We start from the raw sequence: 25,261 nt of genomic DNA on the forward strand, positions 1-25,261 counted from the left end.
CGAAATTCGACCATTAACTTAACTATATCAATAATATAATATTAGTAGTAAAATAAATTTTATTATAATATAAAATTTATAGTTAATGTTTTTTTTTGCAAAAATAAAAGTGACATTTGAAAAAATGATTATATATTCTAATTAGGTACGGAAAACTTTTTATGATAAACACAAAATTCAAATAATGCATGCACAACTGAAATTTTAAAAAATATATTTATGAAAAAATTAAAAAGGCACATGGAGTGAACATAAAAATGGACAACTAAATCTAAAGACGACTAAAAAGCATCACACAAAAAGTGTTACTACAATCACTAAGCCAGTGTGTCATCCCCTACGTGTTTACTCAAATAAAACATCTAATTAAGATTTCATCATACCAAACCATCAGCTACAAATTTAACAAATTAAGAGCAAAGCAATACTTTATTCAAAAAGTTCACCATTTTTTCTTTGCAATAAGAGAGTAGCCATTTTGATATAGCACTTTCAGTTTTCTCCAAAAAATGATACATTAGTGAAATTATAAAGTACTTCCCTCTCAGATTTCACCATCCCAGAGCTCTTGTATGTTCTTGTAGTAACCCAAAGTTTCATGCACAAAAGTATTCCCAGAGATCAATTTCACCTGCAAGAAATTACTTGAAGTCATCACTAGTTCGAAATTTCGTTTAAACGCAGGTCTCGTTTCTAGCTACAGAACCTCTCGGTAGTCAAGAACATGTAGAGAATGAATTTTGCAATAGAACCCTATCTCATTCTCTAATTTTGCAATAGAGAATGAATTGCAGATGTATGTTATGGTGACTTTACCTGCTCAATTTTGGAGAACTTGTCACACAAATCTTGAGGAATGCACCAATCAAACACATCAAAGTTCTCTTTAATCCTCTTCTCATTAGTGCTCTTTGGGAGCACACTATGGCCCATCTGCAAACCCCAGCGGAGAGTAACTTGTGCCGGAGTCTTCCCCAATTTCTCACCAATCCGAGTCAATAATTGATCTTTAAGCATAGTACTTCCAAGATTGCTAGGGGAACCAAGAGGTGAATATGCCTAAATAAACCAACAAACATAAATCAAATGTTTCAAAAACGATGTACATCAAGAGGTGATGAGTTATACTAACCGATAGATGAACTCCTTTGGATTGGCAGAAGCTATGCAGCTGCTGCTGTTGCCAGCCCGGATGGCATTCCACCTGGTTGACGGATGGAGGAATACGAGCTATGTCTAGCAAGTCCCCGAGCTTCTTGGATGAGAAGTTGCTCACACCAATAGCTCGGGCCTTGCCAGCATCGCAGAGTGACTCCATAGCTGCCCACGTGCTTGGTATGTCGACTTTAGTGAGATTCTCGGGATCAAAAGTTACTGAACCTTTCTTCATGCTAACAGGCCAGTGCATCTTCATATGCATTCAACCACACAAAAAATTAGCACAATTCAGTATTAAAAGTGGAAGCTTATAACATAACATAGCATTAACATTAACCGAAGCTCACCAGATAAAGATCAACATAGTCAAGCTGCAAATCACTCAAGGTCCTGTTTAAGGCCAAAGGTACATCTTCGGGAGCATGATCAGAACACCTGCAGATTTGGGATTAAGAAGGGTGATTCGAATACATTTTTTGTGGAGTATAATTAATTGGAACAATTTGCAGGTATATCAAACCAGAGCTTGGAAGTAATCCACAAATCTTCGCGCTTCACTACTCCTTCTTCAAACAGCTTCTTAAGGGTTTTACCAATCTGCAACAAGAAATTTAATCTATTTGTGTTATATATTTACACAATTTGCTTCTACAACAACAAAATATCTAATAGTAATATTGTTTTACCTCTTTCTCATTGCCATATCTTTGAGCGCAATCAATATGCCGATACCCAGCCTGCATTTTCAGAATTATACCTCAATATTAGTTTCATTACTTCATAACACAAAATTGAACAAATTATTAGTTTTAATGCCAATGTATTACTCCAATTTTTAGAATCTGAACTAATACTGCTCCTAATAGAGTTATACTGCTACTTGCTAAGGTTCTAAACCGAGAGATCAAAAGTGTTCAATTTATTTTTCAACTTTTCTAACTAAATCGCGCAAGGTTTTCATGCTAAACGAACACCAAATTAGAGCACATTCTATGGGAAGAAAAAAGTGTATACTACGGAAACCTTAATTGCGGTGGTGATGGCGTCGCCGACGACTCCATCATCAGCCTTCCATGTGCCGAGTCCAATTGACGGGATTTTTGCGCCATTGTTCAGCTCGAAATGCCGAATCGATTCCGCCATTGGAATTAGCGTCTGTTTTTTTTTCCAAGAGAGAGTAAAAGGGTTGAGAAAAAGATTTATTGGAAAATGATTCTTAAAATTCCATCAAATAAATTAATGCTAAAAATTAATTTATTATCGGAGTAAATAAATATTAAAAGATATGTATAGATAGTATCACGAATGATAATTTTATTCTAAAATTTTAATTTAGTTACAATAAACTTAAAAATGTAAACAATACAGAGCATTATTTGAAAAATTGCCGATTGTATTTAATTAGGAAGCATAAATACTCAAAATAAGCAACAAATACTTATGTTTAAAGATTCTCTTTTTCGTCATTGATGATACGAGTAAGACGTTTTAACGCCTTCTCCTGTCTGTTTATAAATATCAATGAAATTCTGCAAATGGACTAAAACTCCATTCTTCATGAATTTTGCAGCATTTTTCAGTGATTACTATACATAACCAATGAAATTGGGGAAAATATGCGTATACATTTGTTCAATTCCACTCAAACACACACATGAAATAAACCAAAGTCCAAAACAGTTCAATCACGAATCACCACAATCTAACTAAATAAAAAAATCAAATCGAAATCTCACATTTAAAAAAAATAATAAAAAGAAATCGTAAATTTGTTTTCGGTTCATCCAGCCCAAACAACTGCTGATTAACAGATGACGAAAAAATAAGTATATTCCAAATCATAAATAGTGAATGAAAACGAGAATCTTACTTGTTGATGTAGATATCAATGCGCCTTTTTTAGTGTAGTGTTAAATACTCAATAAGTATATCGCAATTTTGGAATTGAGTAAAATCGCAATAAATCGTTAGCGTGTACTATTAGTTAACATTCTAATTCTGTAGTGATGCTCATTAATAATTAATTAAGTTTTAATTTTACTCATTAACAATTGCGGGGTTAGTGCGTCAAAACTTTACAACTTCTTACTAAAAATGTTGACAAAATGGATACGTTTTTTATTCTTCGAAATTACACTCTTATGCTTTACTACTCTTATTTATTCGTAATATTTGATTTTCATGAAAATTATTTTATACAGGATCATAATCAAACCAGAACTTGATGAAAATAGCAACACAAATTAAATTTAGTTAAGCTTTCCCTTGGATTTTTAAATTAATGAACAAGCTAACTAAAATGGAATGCGGTCAATTTCTTAAAATGATTTTTTTTTTTAATTTTACGAAACGAATCAAGAAAAAGGAAAGAAAGAGTTTTTATTATTTTTTAAAAAAAAAAGTATTACTACTAGTATCATACAATCATACAAATAAAATAAAAGAAGCAATACATGATTAAAGGTGTCAAGCCTTCCTCTTGATATCCTCAGCGTGGTCGGCGGCGGCGACCTGCATCTTGGCCGTCTGCAGGTCGGCGGCGGTGGCGTCCTCCTCCGTCTTGGCCGTGAGTTTCTTGGTGAAGCCCACCACGGCGGCTTTCGCGTACCCGAACCCTTCTCCCAACGACGCACCAAACCCCACTAATCCTTTCTTCATCCGCTCCAGCGGCGGCGGCGGTGGCGGTGATTCTTCCATTTGAGGAGAGAGAAAGCTGCTTCTTTGTTGCGTGTTTATACTGAGAGAGAAAGCTTGCGTGTATATACGGAGTAGACTGCCACGTTCGGTAGTAACGTGTCGAGCTATTAAAATTTTTAAAATTTACATATTTATTTTGACTTTCGATTAAATTGAAAAATAAATTAAATTTTTAAAAATAAAAATAATATTATTATTTTCTTAAAATTGAAAAAATACTCATTAATTATTCCATAAGTATATATCATAGAATTATTAAAATAAAAGAGAAAAAAATATAATATTGTTAGTGGATAGTAACACTCATATTATTAGTAGTGTATATTTATATGAAAATTTTCTATAAATGAATATAGACTATATTTACGAGAAAAAAAAGATGAAATATAATTTTATACGACAAAAAGAGTAATCATTACATATATAATGAGTTAGTAGATCGTAATAAGATATATATTTAATTAAAATAATAAAAGTACAAGGAGATAATTAATAGGGACCGACCAAAATTAGCAAAATCTTAGACAATTAATAGGATCCGGTGGAGTAAAATGTACTACTACAGTACTACTTAAGAGCATTCATAATGCCGGCTAGCCGATTCGCGTCGCTAGCCGGTCGGCTAGTCGAAAAATTGCAAGCGGCCAGTCCTAAATCGGCGTGGGCTAGCCGATTGGCTGGCGCTGGCCGCCATTGTGGCGTGCTGATCGGCCAAAGCCCTTTTTCCTTTTTCCTTTTTCCTTTTTTTTTTTTTTTTTTTTTTGAAAACCTATATAAACGCGATTTTAATTTCATTTTCATTTGCACCACTTGTTTTAACGGGTTTTCTTTCTCTCTAAATTTCTGTACAAGAGCATCATTGAGCGATAAGTAACGCGGGTGGTAGCAGTGGTGGTAGTGGTGGGGATGCTGAGGAGTACGAACGGCAGAGGAACGAGGCTATGGAGGCCTACATGAACCGCGAGATGGAGCGGTACATGCGAAGGGTGGAACAGCAGGCGATACCTCACCCTCCACCGGTTGTCCACCGCCGAGCAGTGATTGATCGGGATCACGTAGCTGCACATCAGCGGCTATATGACGACTACTTTTCAGAGAACCCGCGGTTTCCCGCAAACATGTTCAGGCGGCGTTTTAGAATGCACAGGGACTTATTTATGCGTATCATTGACGCTTTGGAGCGTCGATATCTTTATTTCCGCTTCAGGCACGATGTGGCTGGCAGACCCGGACACCCCTATCCAAAAGGGCACGGCGGCAATCAGACTGTTGGCCTACGGAGGTGCGGCAGACATGTGGGATGAGTACCTCCACATCGGTGAGACGACTGCTCTGGAATGTCTGAAGTTTTTCTGTCAGGGCGTGATAAACATTTTCAGTGAGCAGTACCTTCGAAGCCCTACTCCCCAAGATTGTCAGAATTTGATGCAGATGCACGGGGAGCAGCATGGGTTCCCCGGGATGTTAGGCAGCATAGATTGTATGCATTGGGAGTGGAAGAACTGTCCGACTGCCTGGAAGGGGGCCTACACGACCGACTACAAGGGAAAGAATCCCACGATGATCCTCGAGGCCGTAGCTGATTACCGGCTGTGGATCTGGCATGCGTATTTTGGGGTAGCCGGGTCGAACAACGACCTCAACGTCCTGAACTCGTCGCCCATCTTCAACGAGAAGTGTCAGGGCATCGGTCCAGCCGTCTCATTTGTGGCCAATGGCAACCGGCATGATATGGGCTACTACTTGGCGGATGGGATATACCCTAGGTGGCCCGTCTTTGTGAAGACGATCAGGCACGCGGCGGATAACAAGAAGGCCTACTTTGCGGAACGACAGGAGTCGGCGCGCAACGACGTGGAGCGCGCATTTGGTGTGCTCCAGTCTCAATGGGCGGCAATTAAGGGTCCAACGCGTTTGTGGGATGTCCAATGCGTTTCCCAAATAATGTACGCCTGCATTATCATGCACAACATGATCGTCGAAGACGAAGGCGTACAACTGACTAGTTGGGCCAATGACGATGAAGCCGGTCCAAGCCACGGAACGGCCACCCCTAGCGTACGACGTGGGGTACCTCTTGATGAAGTCGGCCGCCTCAAGGAATATGCCGACATGCGCCAAGTGGATGCTCATATTCAACTCCAAAAGGATATAATTGAAGAGTTGTGGGCACGGAGGACTGCACGACGATAGTTTTTTTTTCTTTATTATGTAATTTTTTTTTATCTATGTACCTTTTTTCAATGCAATTAATGAATTTTCCCGTATATGTCTCGTAAATTTAATTCCATAATTTAATCATAATTTTAATTCCGTAAATATAGTATTTTTTGAATTATTTTTATTGCGGCTGGCCTATGGCTGACCTAAATCTGATGTGGCAGGTGGATTTTTAGTGCTGCTGACGTGGCTGACCTATGGCTGGCCTATTGCCACCGTGGATGCTCTAATATTTGTCTACATAAATAAAATAGTTAAAAATAAGTAAAATAAAATAAAAATACTTATATTGGCCCATAAGGAGGCCCTATCTTTATGGGCTGAAAGCCGACGAGGGAGTCCAAGTACTTTCCTATATGTTTCTGGTGGATACATACCAACGTCGTTCATAAAATTTAATTAGAAATTATTTTAGATTAATTAAGGATTCTTACTATGTCAGCATCCACAAACCATTCCTCTTCTCAAATTATTTCTGATTAATTAGGAATTACAACTATGTCAGCATCAACCCAATCCTCTATCCATCGCTCACCCCTTGCCATATCATTATTTCTCTCTTTTTAGGTACTCTCCCTGTCCCATAAAAGATGTCACACTTTCCTTTTTAGTTTGTCCCATAAAAAATATCACATTTTTCTTTTTAGAAAAAATTCTCTCTCACATAAATATAAAAATTATATTTTCTCTCTTCATTTAACACACAAAACAAAACCTCCTAAAATCTCGTACCGTCCCACAAGTGTGACATCTTTTGTGGGACGGAGGGAGTATATTATAATGTATCATTCCTTTGGCTATCCATCTCAACTAATTTACATTATTCATTATTTTCAATTTAAATAGTTGTAAAATAGAAATACATAAATAATTAAATTTTTTTAACAAAACACAAATTTTACAAATTCTAAAAAATTAATATTTTCAACTACTAAAAAATAAAAATTTACAACTCCTGACATTAAAATTTCCTTTTTTAGGCGGCCAAGCGCAAGGGAATTAAGGGGGAAGATGCCAGCTGCATTTTCAATTTTATAGTTGAATTATATAAAATCATGAATCATAATAATAATGAATTTTATTATATTTTCAAAATCTCAATAGTTTTTCTTGATATTTCTAAACACAAGATAATTAATTTATCAAGAATTATATTATCTGAATTCATATTCCAATATATTAGAATCTTCAACAACACTCATTTCCTGATAAATTAAGGGATCCTATGAACTTTTTGGTCGTCCTTCCTTTTTGGATTTGAGCATTTATTATTCACAAAATATCATCTTTAATTTCATTATTTTTAGTCATAAACTGAATTAATTTAATTTACGAATGTACGAAATTTTATTACTTAAAAAGAAAATTGCATAATTTAAATAAAAATACTCCATATAATTTAAAAATCATCCAATTAAAAAAAAAGATAATTTAAATAAAAAACCTTTACCCCATAAGGTCACCAAATTTTATCTTCATCTTCATGGAACTGGATAAAATTATTTTGCAAATAAATAAGATATTAATTATGGTAGTTAAATCTAATTTTGCAAATATGAGCGAATAAAGGTCATTATATATCTAGAGCTCTGCGTGACAACATTTTGTCTATAAATAGCGATTATTAGATGATACTATTAGTAATTTATTTGAGAATAAAATTAATTGTTGGTCGAGATTTTTGCTTTGGAGTATACAAAAAAGAAAATTTCAGTACTCGTATTTATTTTATTTGAGAAAATTATTACCCTGTACATATTATTAGAAGCAAATTAGGGTTTCAAATTTGCTTGACTGCCTATAGCTGAAAACCCTGATTTCTCGATTGGAGAAACACCTTCCGCTAAAATAACCAAAATCGATTCGGCCATGGCAAAGGAATCTCGTCAGGTGTCGGAATTCACAGATTTCGGTGGCCTACTGCATTTTTTCAAAAGTAAGATGATCTTCGAAAAGGAAGATTTCGATCTTTTGAGAGATTATTGCGACAGTGATGTTGATGATGATGACGTAATAGAGGAGAAGAGACAAAGTGTTCCCTTCGACAAGGGGCCCGTTCTCAAATACATCAGCCAAGTCCGCAATAGCGGTGTAAGTCCATCCAATCCAAATATATCAATTTCATTTAATTTAGTTTTGACTGAAATTGATTGTTGTGAAATGCTAGGGTTTTGATGTGGATGTGAAGCTCCATCGTTGGCTGGATCTGGGCTGGTTTTTCATCCACCTTCCTCTGTGTGATCCTCAACGTCATTATTATGTGTATGAGCGAGCAAAGCTTGCAATTCATGAAATCAATATTGACATGGTATGCTAGTAGTAGTATTTAATGATGATTGAGATCAAATATTGGGTTTTGTTTATATATGATTGAAACATTAATGTTCAAATTATGCAGAAAAGCAAAACTTTTGAGCTTGTGAAAATTGTCAATGCTGTAAAGACGCGGTCCGCCGAATCTCTGATGTTTTTGACTCTGGCTGTGAAAAAAGTTGGGGCAGCTGAAGAAGATACTACTGATGCTATCACTATTCAAGCAATTGTCCATGATCCCTTTTATGCCCCTTGGGAGCTTAAGGAGTGGAGGGTTAAACCAGAGGTGGAGGAGGCTTGATTGTTCCATTTCTTCAACTATAGTGTTGAATTGCTATGTCATGTAGTATTAAAGAATAGAGAATGCTAATAATAATAATATTAGTAGTACAACGTCTATGGACTAGTTTTCTTTAGTGAGAGAGCGAGAGAAAAAGATCTCGAGAGACTTCCAAGACGAAATGTGGCTGGAAGCAAACACACTTAAGTGGGCCCACTACTTTTGGGCTCTCACATTAAGTTGGGCCAGATTCCCAAATAATATGGGCCAGACTACTAGTAATTATTTATTATAGTATCTGTAGTTGTGTTCTGTCATGGTACCAAATTAACAAAAATCATAATATAATGATTATTATTTCTCCCTTTGTTCCATAAAAGTGTTCATTTTTTCATTTTTAATCCGTTCCATAAGATAGCTAGAACTATTTTTTTCTCTAAATAAGGTGAGATCCATTCTTCACTAAAAAATTTGTGCTCAATCAAAACTAAATACTTTTGTGGGACGGAGGAAATATATTCTTTATTATAATCTATTATAAAAATCTTAAGGTTCATATAATTATTATTATAATTATTTATCAATTAAAATATTATAATAAGTATAATTTCTATTAATATATTAATTAATTAATTAATATAAGTACAAAATTCTTATAATTAAATATAATATTTCCAACCATACGGCATACGTTAAGGTTTATATGCTGTGAAATCGTAATCTTCTAGTACAATATTACTTTCCAAACAACCAACAATTTTTTTTCATAGTTATGGCTGAAAACCCTAATTTACCGATTGGAGATGCAAGTTCTTTGGAATCAGATGTAACCAAAATCGATTCCGGCATGGCGAAGGAGGCTAAGAAAACGCGGGAGGTTTCGGAATTCACAGATATCTTTGGTTTATTGAGAATCTACGAAAAAGAGATGATCTTCGAAAAGGAAGATTTCGATCCTTTGGTGGATTATTGCGCAAGTGACGACGAGGAGGAAGAGAGAAAGGATATGGAAGAACATCCTTACGACCGCGAGGCTGTTCTCAAATACATCACCCAAGTCCGCAATAGCGGTGTAAGTCCATCCAATTCAACTATCATACTAATTTTATATATTTAATTTAGAGTTACTTTTGATTAATTGAATTGAATTGAATTGATGATGGTAGGGTTTTGATGTGGATGTGCGTATACCTGGTTGGTTACATTCGGGCTTGGTTAATTTCTTCCCTGTTATGTTGTCTTACCCCAACAAACGTGATTTTATCTACAAGCTAGCAAAGGTTGCGATTGATGAAATCAATTTTGACAAGGTATGCTATACATATATGTTTAATGATCAAATAATTGGGTGGGGTGGTTCTGTTTATTTATGATTGAAACATATATATGCTTTAATAACAGAAAAGCAAAACTTTTGAGCTTGTGGAAGTTGTGGAGGCGGTCGCCACAGACGTGTGCTATGCCCTCGTTTATTTAACTCTGGCTGTGAAAAAAGTTGGAGGGGAGGGAGAAGAAGCTGCTACTATACAAGCAATCGTCAACTGTCACTGGGATAGCCCTTTGGAACTCCAGCAGTGGAGGGTTAAACCAGGTAGAATTCTTTGACGAATACTCTGTCTAGTTTGTAGTCCGCCATGTTTGTATAAATTTATCATCTTCTTCTTCAAAGACATTCTAATTTGTAACAACTTTGACTCTGTGTCTGGATTACTTACAATTGGTCCTCATTGTGCCTATTCTCCTCACATGGCAAACTTGATTAATACTGATCCAGTGATCTCCTTGATCTCTTCAAAGATCCACCAGTTTCTTCCTCCATAACATTCAACATTTCTGGAATCTCATTTTCTTCAATGAGAAGAGCTAATCGCATTTTCTCTTCCAAGCATATCAATCTTTGTTTAAATGTCCTGGTTTTTTACACCAACGACACGATCGAATTTTTTTATGCTCAATAGGCGCGGCTTTAGGATTCTCTTGATCTTTCATATGAAACTTGTTGCCCTTTAATTTCTTTAGTTTGTTTGAAGAAGAGTAATAATATTGGATTGGTAGTGTGCTCATGGTTTCCGCCTTTCTGCCCTTAGCCTCCACTATTGTACCTGACTCCTTGCGTTTATGTTACATAGCATTTCATATTCGTAGTAATAATAATAATATTCAATTTTAATTATAATATAATTATTATAATATTAGTAACTATATTTATTTAATGGGGATTGATTAATTGCTAACTAATTAACAATTCCAAATTAAGATCAAATCTTAGCCATTAGATTAGAAGATCTAGTGGTTGAAATAATGCAACATGGATTATATTTTTAATTAAGAAAATTATTAAATAAAATATTAATGTCAATTCCCAATCATTAAAATCATCTTAAAATATTAAATTCACTTAACTCTCTCGATTTAAATTATTTTTTTGCAAAAAATATATCAAATTAAAGAAAATTTTATAAGGATTCCAACAAGATCTCAATTGCATATGTTCCGACGACGTTCGAATGATGAAATTTGATATTTTTTATTTTAGTTTTCCTAAATGTTGATAACCAGATTTTTATTAACAAATACATCAAAAAATTTCAATATAATGCATATAAAATCTCAATAAAACCATGTAAAAATCTCAATAAATATGTGTTGATATTTTATTATACCAGTGTTGATATTCTTATGTCATATTGTTGATATTTGTAAAATACACTATGTTGATATAAAAAAAACCCCACGAAAATTATCATATGATAACATAATGACGATCTTACCCTTTGATATTTTGTCTACTATTTATTGAGATTTGTAAGATTTAATCTCATCCACTCATTTTAAAATCTAAGGTAAAGATTTGATCTCGATTTTGGATTATAATGTTATAAGTAATAGAAGATGACCGTTTATTTACTATATCTAATTGTGATCATCATGTTATCAATTAATAAATTATTAAGAATATCTTAATATAATTACTAAAATTAGGAATCAAAATAATTAAAATAATAATTATCATATTCTTGGTTAATAACTTACTATGAAAATCTTAATGTATTATTAATATCATGTTAGTTAATTAACATAAGTTCAAAATCCTTATAATTATTCGTAATATTTTCAAACGCGTGATATATCAAGGTTTATATCTTGAGAAATCTTAATCTTCAACCGTATTACTTTCCAAACAATCAACAACAATTTTTTGTCATAGTCTATCTCTTACTACACCAAATTGTAGTAATTAAAGCTTTTTTATATTGAGAAAGGGAGAGAGAGGTTGTGAAATCGTATAGTTATGGCTGAAAACCCTAATTTACCGATTGGAGAAACAACTTCTTTGGAATCCGATGTAACAGAAATCGATTCCGGCATGGCAAAGGAGGCAAAGAAAACGCGGGAGGTTTCGGAATTCACAGATTTCTTTGGTCTATTGAGGATCTACCAAAAAGAGATGATCTTTGAAAGGGAAGATTATGATCCTATGGTAGATTATTCCCCAAGTGACTACGATGACGAAGAGCTAAAGGAGATGGAAGAATATCCTTACGATCGCGAGGCTGTTCTCAAATACATCACCCAAGTCCGCAATAGCGGTGTAAGTCCATCCAATTCAACTATCATACTTATTTTATTTAATTAATTTTATTGAAATTGATTGAATTGATGCTAGGGTTTTGATGTGGATGTGTATATTCCTGCTTGGTTACACATGAACTTGGTTAATTTCATGCCTGTTGAGATGTCTGACCCCGGCGAACGTGCTTTAATGTACAAGCTAGCAAAGGTTGCAATTGATGAAATCAATGTTGACATGGTATGCTATGCTTTGCTATAAATTTTTAATGATCTAAGAAATGGTTATTTATGATTGATACATATATGGTTTAATTGCAGAAAAGCAAAACTTTCGAGCTTGTGGAAGTTGTCAATGCTGTCGCGACAGCGAACTGCATCGCCTTGGCCTATTTGACTCTGGCTGTGAAAAGAGTTGGGGTGAAGCAAGAAGAAGCTGCTACTATCACTATCCAAGCAATTGTCAACTTTCACTGGGATAGCCCTTTCGACCTCCGGCAGTGGAGGGTTAAACCAGACGCGGAGGCTCGAGCAGTGGAGGGTTAAAGTTAAACCTTGATTGTTCCATTCCTGCCACTATGTCAGATATTTTGATGTCATGTTTTTGACAAGTTTTTGGTATGTCTCTACTATGTTTTCCATATATGTATGCAAGATTCATGTGTACACTGATATTGGATATATACTCCTATAAGATATGTTGTGAATGAGTGTATATATATGTTATGTTTGAAAAGTCTACCTATCACCCTTTTCCCTATCTAAAATACTTATGTATTTGCACTCATGCTAAATTTCTAGTACAAGAACAACAATTCTGTAAACTATTTGCTTTTATTTTCTGTCCCTCTATCGGCCTCATCTTTTTAAAATTTATATAATTATTCTTTTTTGCAAATAAAAAAAATACTCCCTCTTGTCTCTTAAATGTTGTCACATTATTCTATTTCGTCTATTGCACATAATTTGTCACATGTCAATATAGTATTACACAAGTGATGGTGATGGTGGTGATGATGACCAATTGCTCTAACGCAATGACATATTTTTGTAAATACTACTTTACTAACTAAGAATCCAATACCTTAGTCAATTAGTTATTATTGGGTATCTATTGAATTAAAGGATTCATTGGCCCATCATTCAGCCCATTGTTTGTACCCTATATAAACCCTAATCGCTCTATTGCAAAATCATGTATGTGAAATCCCCTAATATGTCGGATGGAGAAGCAGCACCCGATTTGGTTTGCGTGATAAACTGAAGGGAGGAAATCAGATTCGGCCAAGTGTGAGGCAAGTTTTGGAATTTACAGATGACGATACCGTTGATCTATTGAGTATGTAACAAAAAAAGATGATCTTCGAAAGGGAAGATTATGATCCTGTGGGAAATTATTTCAATAAGAGAAAGGAAGAGATGGAGTGTATAAAAAAAATCCTTCTGACATCAGCCAAATCCGCAATAGATGTGTAATTGAGATAGAGTATTGAAAAAAATCCTTTCGACCGCGAGGCTGTTCTAAAATACATCAGCCAAGTCCGCAATAGTGGTGTAAGTATCCAAATATCATCATCAACATACAACTACTCCCTCCGTCCCACAAAGATAGTCCCACTTTAACTCGCCACGAGTTTTAAGAAATGTGATGAAAAGTGAGTTGAAAAAGTTGGTGGGATGAGGGTCCTACTTTTAAAGGATTAGTTTTATAATAAAATGTGAGTAGGAATGAGTTGGTGGAATATGAGGTCCACTACCAAAAATGGTAAAAGTGAAATGGGACAAACTTTGTGGGACGGACGGAAATGGAAAAATGGGACAATCTTTGTGGGACGGAGGGAGTATTTAATTAGGAGTTTATGTTATTTGATTGAAATTGTATTGGTAGGGTTTTGATGTGGATGTGCGTCTTGCTGGTTGGTTACATCCGGGCTTGGTTAATTTCTTCCCTGTTGATATGTCTGTACCCAGCCATCGTGATCTCACATACAGATTAGCAAATATTTAATGATCAATGAATTGGGGTTGTTTTGTTTATTAGTGATTGAAAGTTAGTGTATGGTTTAATTGCAGAAAAGTGAAACTTTCGGGTTTGTGGAAGTTGTAAAGGCTGTCACCTCAATGATCAGCATGGGCCTGATGTATTTGACTCTGGCTGTGAAAAATCGAGAAGAAGCTGCTACTTCTACTATCACTATCCAAGCAATTGTCTCCTATCACCGAAGGGCCCCTTGGACCCTCCGGCAGTGGAGGGTTAAACCCGAGGCCCGAGCAGTGGAGGGTTAAACTGGCTTCATTGATCCAATTCTGCTACTATGTTAGATATTTTGATGTCATATTTTTGAAAAGTTTTAGTTACGTCTCTACTCTCTACTATTTTATTATATGTTGTTGAATGAGTACATATATGTTATACTATTTGAAAAGTCTACTTATCACCATTTCTCTTCTTTTGTTTGTTGGCGAAGAGTTCTGTTGTTTTTTAATTGATTTATACCTCTAAATATGATGCGTTTTGTTTTTGCATCATGGATTCATTCTTTAATTCTACTTGGGTTTTAGTGATTACATATTTTTGCTAATGAATTGGTTTTAGGGTAGGCACCTCAACGCTACACAAAGAATAGCCTATATGATAATATGGCACCAAAATATCCGAAAAACACAGGCTATCCAAACCAAATCAAAATTTAAAACTGGTTTATATTTTTTTTAGATTTTTATCGCTTCGATTTCAAATTTTGGTGTTTTTATTCAATTTGGATACATACAATCTTAAAAACAAAACATATTTTGTATATACTCTCTATGCTCCATCATATTTTAGCCCATTCATTTCGGCATGGTAATTAAGCAAAAGTTGTTAATATGTTATGAAAAAATATACTTCCTCCGTCCCACTTTAAATGAAACATTTCTTTTTCGGCACGGTATTTTATGTAGTGTTGTTGTGTGAGTTAAGTGGAGAGAATAAAGTAAGATAAATAAAAAAAAACAGAGATAGTGATGTTTCCATTTTTAGAAATGTGTCATTTAAAGTGGAACATCAAAAAAAAAAATGTGTCACTTAAAGTGTGACGGAAGAAGTATTCCTTCCGTTCTATAATAGTAGAGTCATTTTTCACATTTTAATACGTTCCATAGTAGTGAAGTATTAACGTATTAACATGTTGGGATACCCTGCCATCTATTTGGCTTCGCAACTGCCAACAATGTGTCTTTGCAACTGACCTTCACTATTCTTCCAGACTCCTTCACGATTTCATCTCGCGTCTCTGCCACTACTCCCTCCGTTCTTCGTTAGTCCCACATAATGTGCATTCCATTTTTGGAAAGTTCAATTTAATAATGTAGCTCCCACTATCCAGTAAAACTACTTTAACTACCGTTCTTCTTCTCTTTCTTACTTGACCAATTTTGGTTTAATTCCCGTGTCACATCCATTGTCCATATTTTTATGGGACGGAGGGAGTATATAGTATTATTATAAATCGATAACTAATTAAGAAAATCTCAATGCACTCTTAAAATATAGTATACGAAATACTATCTCTTATTGTTATTATCATGCTATCAATAAAACATATTAAGAAAATCTTAATATCATAATAATTATTATCGTATTCTTATCAATAACTTAATATGAAAATCTTAATGAATATTAGTATAATTAGAAATATTTTATTAATTAAATAATTATAAATCTGATTTCAATTATTATAAATTCAAAATCCTAATAATTATTCATAATATTTCCAAACACACTTGATATATTATATTATTATGAGAAATCATAATTATCAACAATTTCATTTTCTGTAAAAGCAACAATTTTTTTTAATAGTCGTCTATCTTTGCATAGAAAGTAGTAGTACTCCATTTTACGTTGAGAAAAGTAAGAGAGATTGTGAAATCGTATAGTTATGGCTGAAAACCCTACTCTACCGACTGCCGAAACAACTTGTTTGGAATCTGATGTAACAGAAATCAATTCCGCAAAGAAAACGAGGGAAGTTAAGGAATTTACAGATTACAATGATCGATTGATGTTGAATATTGATGGTCTACTTTTAGTTGGACCTTAAGTATTTAATCTTGCATTGGGCCTGACCCAATTGATTAAATGCTGTGGCCCAATGTTTGTGTAATGGTGGCCCAACCCGGCTTGATCCATTACATACCTTGACTGCACCGATGTCTGCCACGTGTATCTCTCACCTGGATCCAGCTTTGTGGCCGTTGATTCTGTGTTGTGTTTGTTAAGTGAGAGGCTGACCTCTCACTTACCCTAATTCAGTTTTCTCTCTCTCTCACTCCAGAACTCTCTCTCCGTCTTCTCTCTTCGTTCTCTCTCTTGTTTTCAGGCGACTTCGCCGGTGAACTCCTCAGATCTTTGGGTTACACCGATTGATCCTTGTTATAGTGGATCTGATCGGTTTAGATCTTGAGTTTGGAGACTTTCTCGGTTTCCAACAGAGTGTTTGAAGGATTCTTACTTAGGGTTAGAATCTGGTGAAGAGCGGTGGTCAAGAAGTAAGAAATTGAAAGGATCTTGTGAGTTTCTGGTGATTGTGGGGGTGTTCTGATAGTCTGGGGGACATTCGGTGTGGCTAGGGTTTTCTGACCTAGTATTCAAAGGTTTCTCATCGTGTGACTTGTAGTAGAAGCGTGTGGTGAGGTCCTTGGCCTGGTGTAGTCACTGTTTGATACGACCATGGAAGCCGTGCACCAAAGCTTGTACCTGCAGCTGTCTTCAATCAGTATTATGACCATCAAGATGACTTCCAAATGCTTTGAAACTGCCACAATTATCTTCGTCTTTGAGAGAGCTTCGCGTGGGTATCTTACACGCCCCAATCGGAGTTCGGAGGAGAGAGTTATGGACGATTTACTAAAGCCGCGCAGAACAGGCAGGGAGCTCCAGAAGGAACACCCGGGCGGGTGTTTTCACCATGAAAATCACCCGACCGGGTGAAAGTGATGTGAAGCATTTCCAGATTCCAGAAGAAACACCCGGGCGGGTGTTTTGGACCGCACAATTCACCCGACCGGGTGAATCACCCGAGACTTAGTTTTTGTGGGCCTTTTTCACATTTTGGGCTCTTAGTATAAATATCTTTTTGGTGTCATTTTTCATTCTAGATTGAGATAAGATTGTGATTAAGATATCTCCTTTGTGAGTTTTTCCTCTTTGAGGAATGTATCCAATTCCTTCCTTGAAGGTTGCTTGTTTCCATCTTTGATTGATTCAAGTAGAGGTATGCATCAATGGAGTGTATCCATTGAGTAGTGGAGCCAAGGGGTAATAGAGCTAATGAAAGTTGCCTAGGGTTGTCTCCATCTTTTTGGTTAAGGTCCTATGGTTGTAGCTCTCTTATCTCATCTTTATACACATGCTTTACATTCCTAATCTTCCATCCATTCTTGTTTAGATTCAATTTTTGTTGGTTGGATCTTTATTATCTTTTGCCTTGTGTTGATAAATTGAAAATCAATCTCACAAAAATAGTTAGATCAAGCATCATTAAATGGGTAATCCTTGGGAAATGGATCATAAAATACATGGATCCTTATCATTTGGTATCAGAGCCTAGTACCCACTAGGCGTTTGATCTATTGTTGCTTTGGGTTAGGTTTTTTTTCCTTTTGTTCTTTTGTTTTTGCTATGTTTTGTTGGGATGATCGGATTGATCAATTGTGCTTAGATTAAGCTGAAATTTGGTGTGTATGATCTATGTTATGTGACCTACGTACCTGCAAAATTTCATCAAAACATTACTTCGTTTGCCTAGTTAACCATGGAGATTAGCATCATTGCCCTGTTTTGGCATAGTTGGAGAAAACCATACAAAACATATCCAATCATCAAATCTGACTATATATGGCTATTTTTCCCTTGATCTAGAGTTGTTTGGGAATCTATCCACTAAAATTCATCCAAATTGGGCGCGGGGATCAATACCAAAAAAATTCATAAAGATCAGCCAGATTTCAGCATAAAGCTTCATCCCATGTCTTGTGTTCTTTAGTGTGTGTGTTTGCTCTAGGCCTAGTTTTCTTTGCTTTCATATGTTTAATCATTATTACTTTGGTATTTACTACTTGGTGTCCATATGTTCTTGAGGTGTATACCTTGATTCAGTTGTCCGGGCGCCAACGAGTGGGAATTGGATCGAGAGTGTGTGATACTAGCCCCACTATATTCTAAACCTACCGAGTGACATTGGTGAGTGACTTGGGGGGTGTTGGGATACTACATTGGGGTGAGTTAGCTTCTTAAATCTCTCTTTCTTATTTTACTAATCTCTAAGACTAGTCCCTAGTCTTTGTTTTTGTGTTTGTAGGAAACTTTGATGCCTCCTATGACTCGATCCAACAAAATGGTGGACGTCCACGGGGAGGAAGTCGAGAAGGGCGCGGGCTCAAGTAATTCCAAACCCGAAGGGGATCTAGTGAGCATGATGTCCCAAATGATAGAAGATTTTAGTCATGATCTCAAACAAGAGATGAGAGAATGGGATGCCCGGATGGATGCCCGGAGGAAGGAGTTCGAGACCCGATGGAAATCCAATCAAAACACATTGGTTGGAGCCTTAAAGGAGGTTCGTGCATCAAGATCCGTCACTCCTAAAAGTGACCATCTACATCTCAAAGCTTCCGGCATAGAGCATGTAGTGTCGAGGGGTAATGGAGCCAATAGGCGGTTTGGAGGAGGAAATGAGGAGTATGGTCGTTTTGGGGTAGGAAACCAACATGGAGGGGTGGAGTCTTGTGGGGAAATTGAAGGAGGGAATATGGTAAATCGGGATGAGAATGGAGGCTATGGTAGATTTGGGATGGGCAATCAACAAGAGAGAGTTGGGCTCTATGGTGATGATAGAGGTGATATGAATCAAGGTACCATGAAGATGGACTTGATAGGGGAAGTCGTGGGGAACGTGTTCCAAAGTCTCATAGAGAGTGGCATTCTAGGAGGGTGAGAGATCATGTTAGCCATAAGGGATTTGAGAAGCCAATTGAAGAAGAAGTCTCATATAGAGCTCGATTGAGGCCTACCTACCTACATGGTGGTGTTGACACGAACCAAAGAAGTAACTCATCAAGTCATTTGACTACTTCCTCTTCTTTCCATTTTTCACATAAGCCTCTTGATGTATATGGAAATGTCTCCTCTTCGATGAGCTTAAACCAAATTAGTAGAGAAAAAGAACGAGAGAGAGAAAAGGCTTGAGAGTAAAAGTGAGTCTAAAAAGCCAAGAGAGCGTGATAAAAGATAAGAGTGTGAGGTGCAAAAGTCAAGAGAGAGTGGTGGGGGTGAGAGAAAAGAAAAATATCAAATGAGAGAAAAACCACAAGCACAAGTGAGTAAAGGGTGCTTGTTAGATTCTAAGGCCTACCTTGGGTGGGCACCAAATGATCCTTTGCCTCTTGCCCTTGGTGAGGAAAATAAGCCCTTACCCACTAATATTTCTTCTATGTCTTTTTGTGTTGATGAATGTGTAGGAAATTTAATTGAAGATATGGAAGTGAAGCACCAAATTGCACATGGCTTGGAGACTATGCCCCCGGAGAAGGACCAAGAGGAACAAGGGCAAGTGGATGAACTCCTTGCCCAAGGTTCAAGTGCACTATCCTTGTCGCCTTGTGATGCTCCCTTGCATATGATTACACTAGAGAAGTCCCTTTGTGTTGATAGATTTGTTATTGATGACTTGTGTAAAAAGTGGTCTCATGATCTTGAATCTTTGAATGATAAATCTATATTTGCACCATATATTGATCCTTTCTTGATAAACCCAAGCATTGAGAGACATGCCATTTCTCTTGTGGATTCTATCTTGAATGTAGGAGTTACTTCCTTGCATGCTAAGATGACTAGGTTCTTTTTTGTTAGTAACCTTGAGTTTCATTTATATGTCAATGAGAATAGTAGGACCAAGAGAAGTGAAACTATTGATTTCTTTAGAACTTGGTGTTTGCTACGTCTTCATTGCAAAGTGGTTAAACCCTTCAAGGGGATTGGAGTGTTCTATGGCCGTTTTGTGAAGGATTTTTCCACTCATATGTCTCTTGTGGATTGTATTGTATTTAATGGCATAAGGATACATTTTCTCCATAGTTGTGGTCTAAAATTGTTGGAGCAATTGTGTGGGGCTTATTTTGACAAGTTTCTCATGATACTTGTTGTAGCTTTTTACAAGTTTCATATGCATGGTGATGTGTTTTGTCTCCATGTTGTGCAAGAAGGTTTATGGACACATTGCTCCCTTATTTTTGATAATCCCTTGAAATTGATGGGGCAATGGGATGAAATCATCCCTTGTGATGAACTTTGTTTGTTGAATGATAATCCTTCTTGCAAACTTGATGTGTGTTGTGATGAACCTACTCTATGTGTTGAATATGAGTTTGTCAATTTGTGGAGTAGCTCTTATTTGAGCAAGGATGATGTATCAATGGTTTCTTATGGTCTTTTGTTGCTTAACCTTGAGAATAGGAATCTTGTGAATAGACCTTATTCGGTTACCTTTGAATCTACACACTATGAGGACCCTTTCTTGTATATGCCTACTCTTGTTGAGAAAGCCAAATCTTTTGTGAAGATGTTCAAGAATTTGGGCATCATTTGTATGGGGATGATCGAACCAAATAGAAACAAGGTGCTTGAGGCATGTGTGTTTTGGCATGTTGATTGCTTTTATTGCATTTCCATTAAACCATTCAATGGAGTTGGGATGTTTTATGGTCTATTTGTGAAGAAATTTATATCTAATGGCTTTGTTTGGGACTACATTGTGAACGAATATCTATGTTTATTTGCACCCACATCTTGTACCTATATTGTGAAGTTATTTGAGTTTTGGTATGAAGGGTATCTTGATGAGTTTGTCTTGATTTCTTATGGGTGGGATTTGGACATGAAATGATTCATTAATTTGTGTTCTCATCTTTATTGTGACTTGGCCTTGAGCTTGAGAGAACATGAATTTGGAAGTCCATACAACGTCTTTGGTGTAGTATTGTCTCTTCGAGCCGTTAGTGGTCTCAATCTTTATCGTCGTACTTTGATATTTGACTTGCTCTCCTTCTATTTTGTAGTTGTGCGTAACCCGGATTTGAGGGCAAATCCTTTCCAAGGAGGGGAGGATGATATGACCACGGTTGCTAGACGTCAAGAGTGTCCCTCTCGGCGTGAGCCATGGATCGATTGGGGTCCAAGGATAAGAGGGAGGTCATGCCACATACCCAATACACCTCGAGGGATGGCCAGGGAAGCGAGGAAGAGGGAAGGCTCAGATTTGAGGACAAATCCTTTCCAAGAAGGGGAGGATGATACGACCATGGAAGCCGTGCACCAAAGCTTGTACCTGCAGCTGTCTTCAATCAGTATTATGCCCATCAAGATGACTTCCAAATGCTTTGAAACTGCCACAATTATCTTCGTCTTTGAGAGAGCTTCACGTGGGTATCTTACACGCCCCAATCGGAGTTCGGAGGAGAGAGTTATGGACGATTTACTAAAGCCGCGCAGAACAGGCAGGGAGCTCCAGAAGGAACACCCGGGCTGGTGTTTTCACCATGAAAATCACCCGACCGGGTGAAAGTGATGTGAAGCATTTCCAAATTCCAGAAGAAACACCCGGGCGGGTGTTTTGGACCGCACAATTCACCCGACCGGGTGAATCACCCGAGACTTAGTTTTTGTGGGCCTTTTTCACATTTTGGGCTCTTAGTATAAATATCTTTTTGGTGTCATTTTTCATTCTAGATTGAGATAAGATTGTGATTAAGATATCTCCTTTGTGAGTTTTTCCTCTTTGAGGAATGTATCCAATTCCTTCCTTGAAGGTTGCTTGTTTCCATCTTTGATTGATTAAAGTAGAGGTATGCATCAATGGAGTGTATCCATTGAGTAGTGGAGCCAAGGGGTGATAGAGCTAATGAAAGTTGCCTAGGGTTGTCTCCATCTTTTTGGTTAAGGTCCTATGGTTGTAGCTCTCTTATCTCATCTTTATACACATGCTTTCCATTCCTAATCTTCCATCCATTCTTGTTTAGATTCAATTTTTGTTGGTTGGATCTTTATTATCTTTTGCCTTGTGTTGATAAATTGAAAATCAATCTCACAAAAATAGTTAGATCAAGCATAATTAAATGGGTAATTCTTGGGAAATGGATCATAAAATACATGGATCCTTATCACTGTTGTGACCTGAGCCATATCCTTACTGTTCTGTCTTTGTTGCATTTGTTTGTTGCTACTTAGATCCGAAATGATCTTGTGTTGATTTGCTAATCTATCTACTTGAGTGTGCAGGTACTAATTGGGCAAGGACTAGGATTCAAGATTGGTTGAGATCTTGGAATTGTTAGGGCTTCAGTTAGGGTTCGATACCTGTAATAGTTAGATATATCAGTGGGTTAGATTACTTGTAATCTTGTATCACCGTTTGTACTTGGCTTGTAATTTCTCAGATTAGCCATCTCAGAGATCAATCAATAAAGAGGTCCCGGTAATTAGCGAATCCCGAGTGATCTGATCCCTACAATTGAGTATCTACCAAGATAAGATGAAATTCGAAGAGGAAGATTTTGATCCAACGGTATATTATCGCAAACGTCGCGGCCTTACAAAAGAGAGAGAGATGGAGATGGAAAAATATCCTTACGACCACGAGGCTGTTCTAAAATACATCAGTCAAATCCGCAATAGCGGTGTAAGTCATCCAAATATCATCATCATCAACATGGTAATTTAATTAGGAGTTATATTATTTGATTAAAATTGATTGGTAGGGTTTTGATGTGGATGTGCATATTCCTACTTGGCTACATCCGGGCTTGGTTTGGTTCTACCCTGCTGAGATGTCTGACCCCGAAGAACGTGATATGATATACTACTTAGCAAAGCTTGCGATTCGTGAAATCAATGTTGACATGGTATGGTTATGTTAATTATGCTTCAATATTTAATCATCAAAGAATTGGAGGGGTTTTGTTTATTTTATATGATTGAAACTTTAATTGCAGAAAAGCAAATATTTCGAGCTTGTGGAAGTTGTCAAGGCTGTCTCCTCACTCTTCGACCTGGGCTCGATGTATTATTTGACTCTGGCTGTGAAAAAAGAAGCTGCTACTATCACTATCTAAGCAATGGTCTGCTTTTACTCTAGGAGCCTTGATCTTACCCTCCAGCAGTGGAGGGTTAAACCCGAGGCTCGAGCAGTGGAGGGTTAAACTGGCTTCATTGTTCCAATTCTGCTACTATGTTACATACTATTTTGATGTCATGTTTTTGTTTAGTCTCTACTATGTTTTCCATGTATGTTGTTAAATTAGTACTATATGTTTTATATTTGAACATGTCTAATTATGTAGGACTATGTATTTGCACTCATATATGGTCTTCTTTCTCTTCTCTTGTTTGTTGACGAAGAATTCTATGATTTTTTAACTGATTTAATTTATTCCTCTGAAAATGATTCTGTTTTTGCATCTTGGGACTTGGATTGTTTTACTTGGATTTTGGTGATTACATGTTTTTAGGATTTCGAGCTCATACTACAATATGGAGTATAATGAGACTTTTGAAGCTAGAGGAAGTAAAGCATTCTGTGAGCTACAAATTATACAAAATTGATGAAGTAAATAAAACCTGTCCATTTGCATTTCAAATCTGCTAATGAATTGGTTTTAGGGTAGGCACCTCAACGCTACACCAAGAATAGCCTTTATTGCATCAAACACTTCTATTCTTTTGTTTGTCTTCTATTGTACTCCTACATTGAAGAAGAATAATGGAGGGAGAAGCAAAATACCCAAAAATACCGAATATCTGATCCGAACTAAACCAAAATTTTTAATTTGGTTCCATTTTTTTTTCAGAGTTTGCTTTGCTTCGATTTAAATTCTTGGAAAATTTTGGGTTTTCCGTTAAGTTTGGATGTATACTATCCGAAAATTTATTTTTAATACTGCTACATCGTCTCTCCGCTCCACCTTAATTTAGTCAGCTCTTTCGATAGGAAGATTAAGTAAATGATGTTTATTGTGTTAGGTAAGATATAGTAGTAATAAAGTAAGGCACATAATAAAGATATAGTAATAAAGTAAGGGAGTTTTTTAATACATAATAACTCAACTATAACTGAATGTTCCAAAGTAAAAAAAAGAGAACGGAGAGAGTATATAATACTTATAAAAAATTATGTTTGTGATGATTGATATTGACACAGGTTATGTTATGATATTTAGATATTATGAAGATTATAATTATTTAAATATATTAATTTACTGATTTATACTTCTGAAAATTACACGTTTTCCCATCTTGGATTCATTCTACTTGGGTTTTGGTCAGTTCATGTTTTTGGGTTTGAAATCATACTACAATAATGCTCGGAAGGTATCAATTACTATAATTCATGATAGTTGATACTACATTTCATGGTATGCTATGTTATGCTATAAATATTAAATGTTCAAATATTGTTTATTTATGATTGGAACATATATGCTCTAATCTATAACTATCTAAAGGTACAGTTGTATTGATATTCACGTAAATGCCACTGAATTCAGTTTGGGCGGGAAAATGAGTTAATTAATTAGGAGTAATTGATAAATTGATGGAGCAAAAATGGTCTCTTCCGCTTCGTGCTTTCTATGTGTTTGCTCTTCCCCAAAAAAGTGGGCTTACCAGAAAAGTTTTGTGGCATTATTTATTTATGAAAATGAACACTTAAAACCAAACCATCTCTCCTCTCTCCCTCAAAAATTACCCGCCGCCATCCTCTGGGATACCGCCGCTGCAGTTCGCCTGCCTCGAGACCTCGCCTCCTCTGCTGTCCTTACTTTCTCCGTCCAGAGGCTGCACGCAGCGCCTGACCGCCTCCATTGTGGCTCTCCGGCGCCGCACCATCGCTGCGTGGGTCACCGCGCCGTCCGGTTGCTCGGCGACAGTCCCAACCCCCCACGGAAAGCTAAGCATTTTATTTCAAAATCTTGCTCAAAGTTCGATAT

General features: G+C 36.4%; 4 protein-coding genes and 1 pseudogene across 4 annotated transcripts; 4 read left to right on the plus strand and 1 right to left on the minus strand.

Moving 5' to 3' along the window:
* Window positions 1-410: 410 nt before the first annotated feature.
* Window positions 411-3,799, minus strand: LOC125201378 (NADPH-dependent aldo-keto reductase, chloroplastic-like). Its single transcript, XM_048099460.2, has 8 exons — window positions 3,612-3,799; window positions 2,182-2,313; window positions 1,845-1,895; window positions 1,679-1,755; window positions 1,506-1,593; window positions 1,133-1,408; window positions 817-1,059; window positions 411-631 (listed from the first exon to the last, which is right to left on the minus strand). The coding sequence occupies exons 2-8, from the start codon at window positions 2,299-2,301 to the stop codon at window positions 545-547; spliced, it is 942 nt and encodes a 313-aa protein (XP_047955417.1). The 5' UTR covers window positions 2,302-2,313; window positions 3,612-3,799; the 3' UTR covers window positions 411-544.
* A 4,130-nt stretch (window positions 3,800-7,929) lies between these two features.
* LOC125201092 (uncharacterized) lies at window positions 7,930-8,704 on the plus strand. The gene is made up of 3 exons (XM_048099015.2): window positions 7,930-8,166; window positions 8,243-8,383; window positions 8,474-8,704. The coding sequence occupies exons 1-3, from the start codon at window positions 7,945-7,947 to the stop codon at window positions 8,687-8,689; spliced, it is 579 nt and encodes a 192-aa protein (XP_047954972.1). The 5' UTR covers window positions 7,930-7,944; the 3' UTR covers window positions 8,690-8,704.
* A 736-nt stretch (window positions 8,705-9,440) lies between these two features.
* LOC125199309 (uncharacterized) lies at window positions 9,441-10,406 on the plus strand. Its single transcript, XM_048097370.2, has 3 exons — window positions 9,441-9,740; window positions 9,835-9,978; window positions 10,070-10,406. Exons 1-3 carry the CDS (start codon window positions 9,441-9,443, stop codon window positions 10,271-10,273), a joined length of 648 nt encoding a protein of 215 aa, XP_047953327.1. The 3' UTR covers window positions 10,274-10,406.
* Window positions 10,407-11,940: 1,534 nt separating this feature from the next.
* On the plus strand, window positions 11,941-12,858 carry LOC125199319 (uncharacterized). The gene is made up of 3 exons (XM_048097380.2): window positions 11,941-12,260; window positions 12,336-12,479; window positions 12,560-12,858. Exons 1-3 carry the CDS (start codon window positions 11,961-11,963, stop codon window positions 12,782-12,784), a joined length of 669 nt encoding a protein of 222 aa, XP_047953337.1. The 5' UTR covers window positions 11,941-11,960; the 3' UTR covers window positions 12,785-12,858.
* Window positions 12,859-13,454: 596 nt separating this feature from the next.
* LOC148932844 (uncharacterized) lies at window positions 13,455-21,165 on the plus strand (annotated as a pseudogene).
* Window positions 21,166-25,261: the final 4,096 nt, after the last annotated feature.

The sequence above is a fragment of the Salvia hispanica genome, chromosome 2 (genome assembly GCF_029641045.1).
Source record: "Salvia hispanica isolate PSC_SH4W2 chromosome 2, Shi_PSC_v1, whole genome shotgun sequence".
NCBI lineage: Eukaryota > Viridiplantae > Streptophyta > Magnoliopsida > Lamiales > Lamiaceae > Salvia > Salvia hispanica.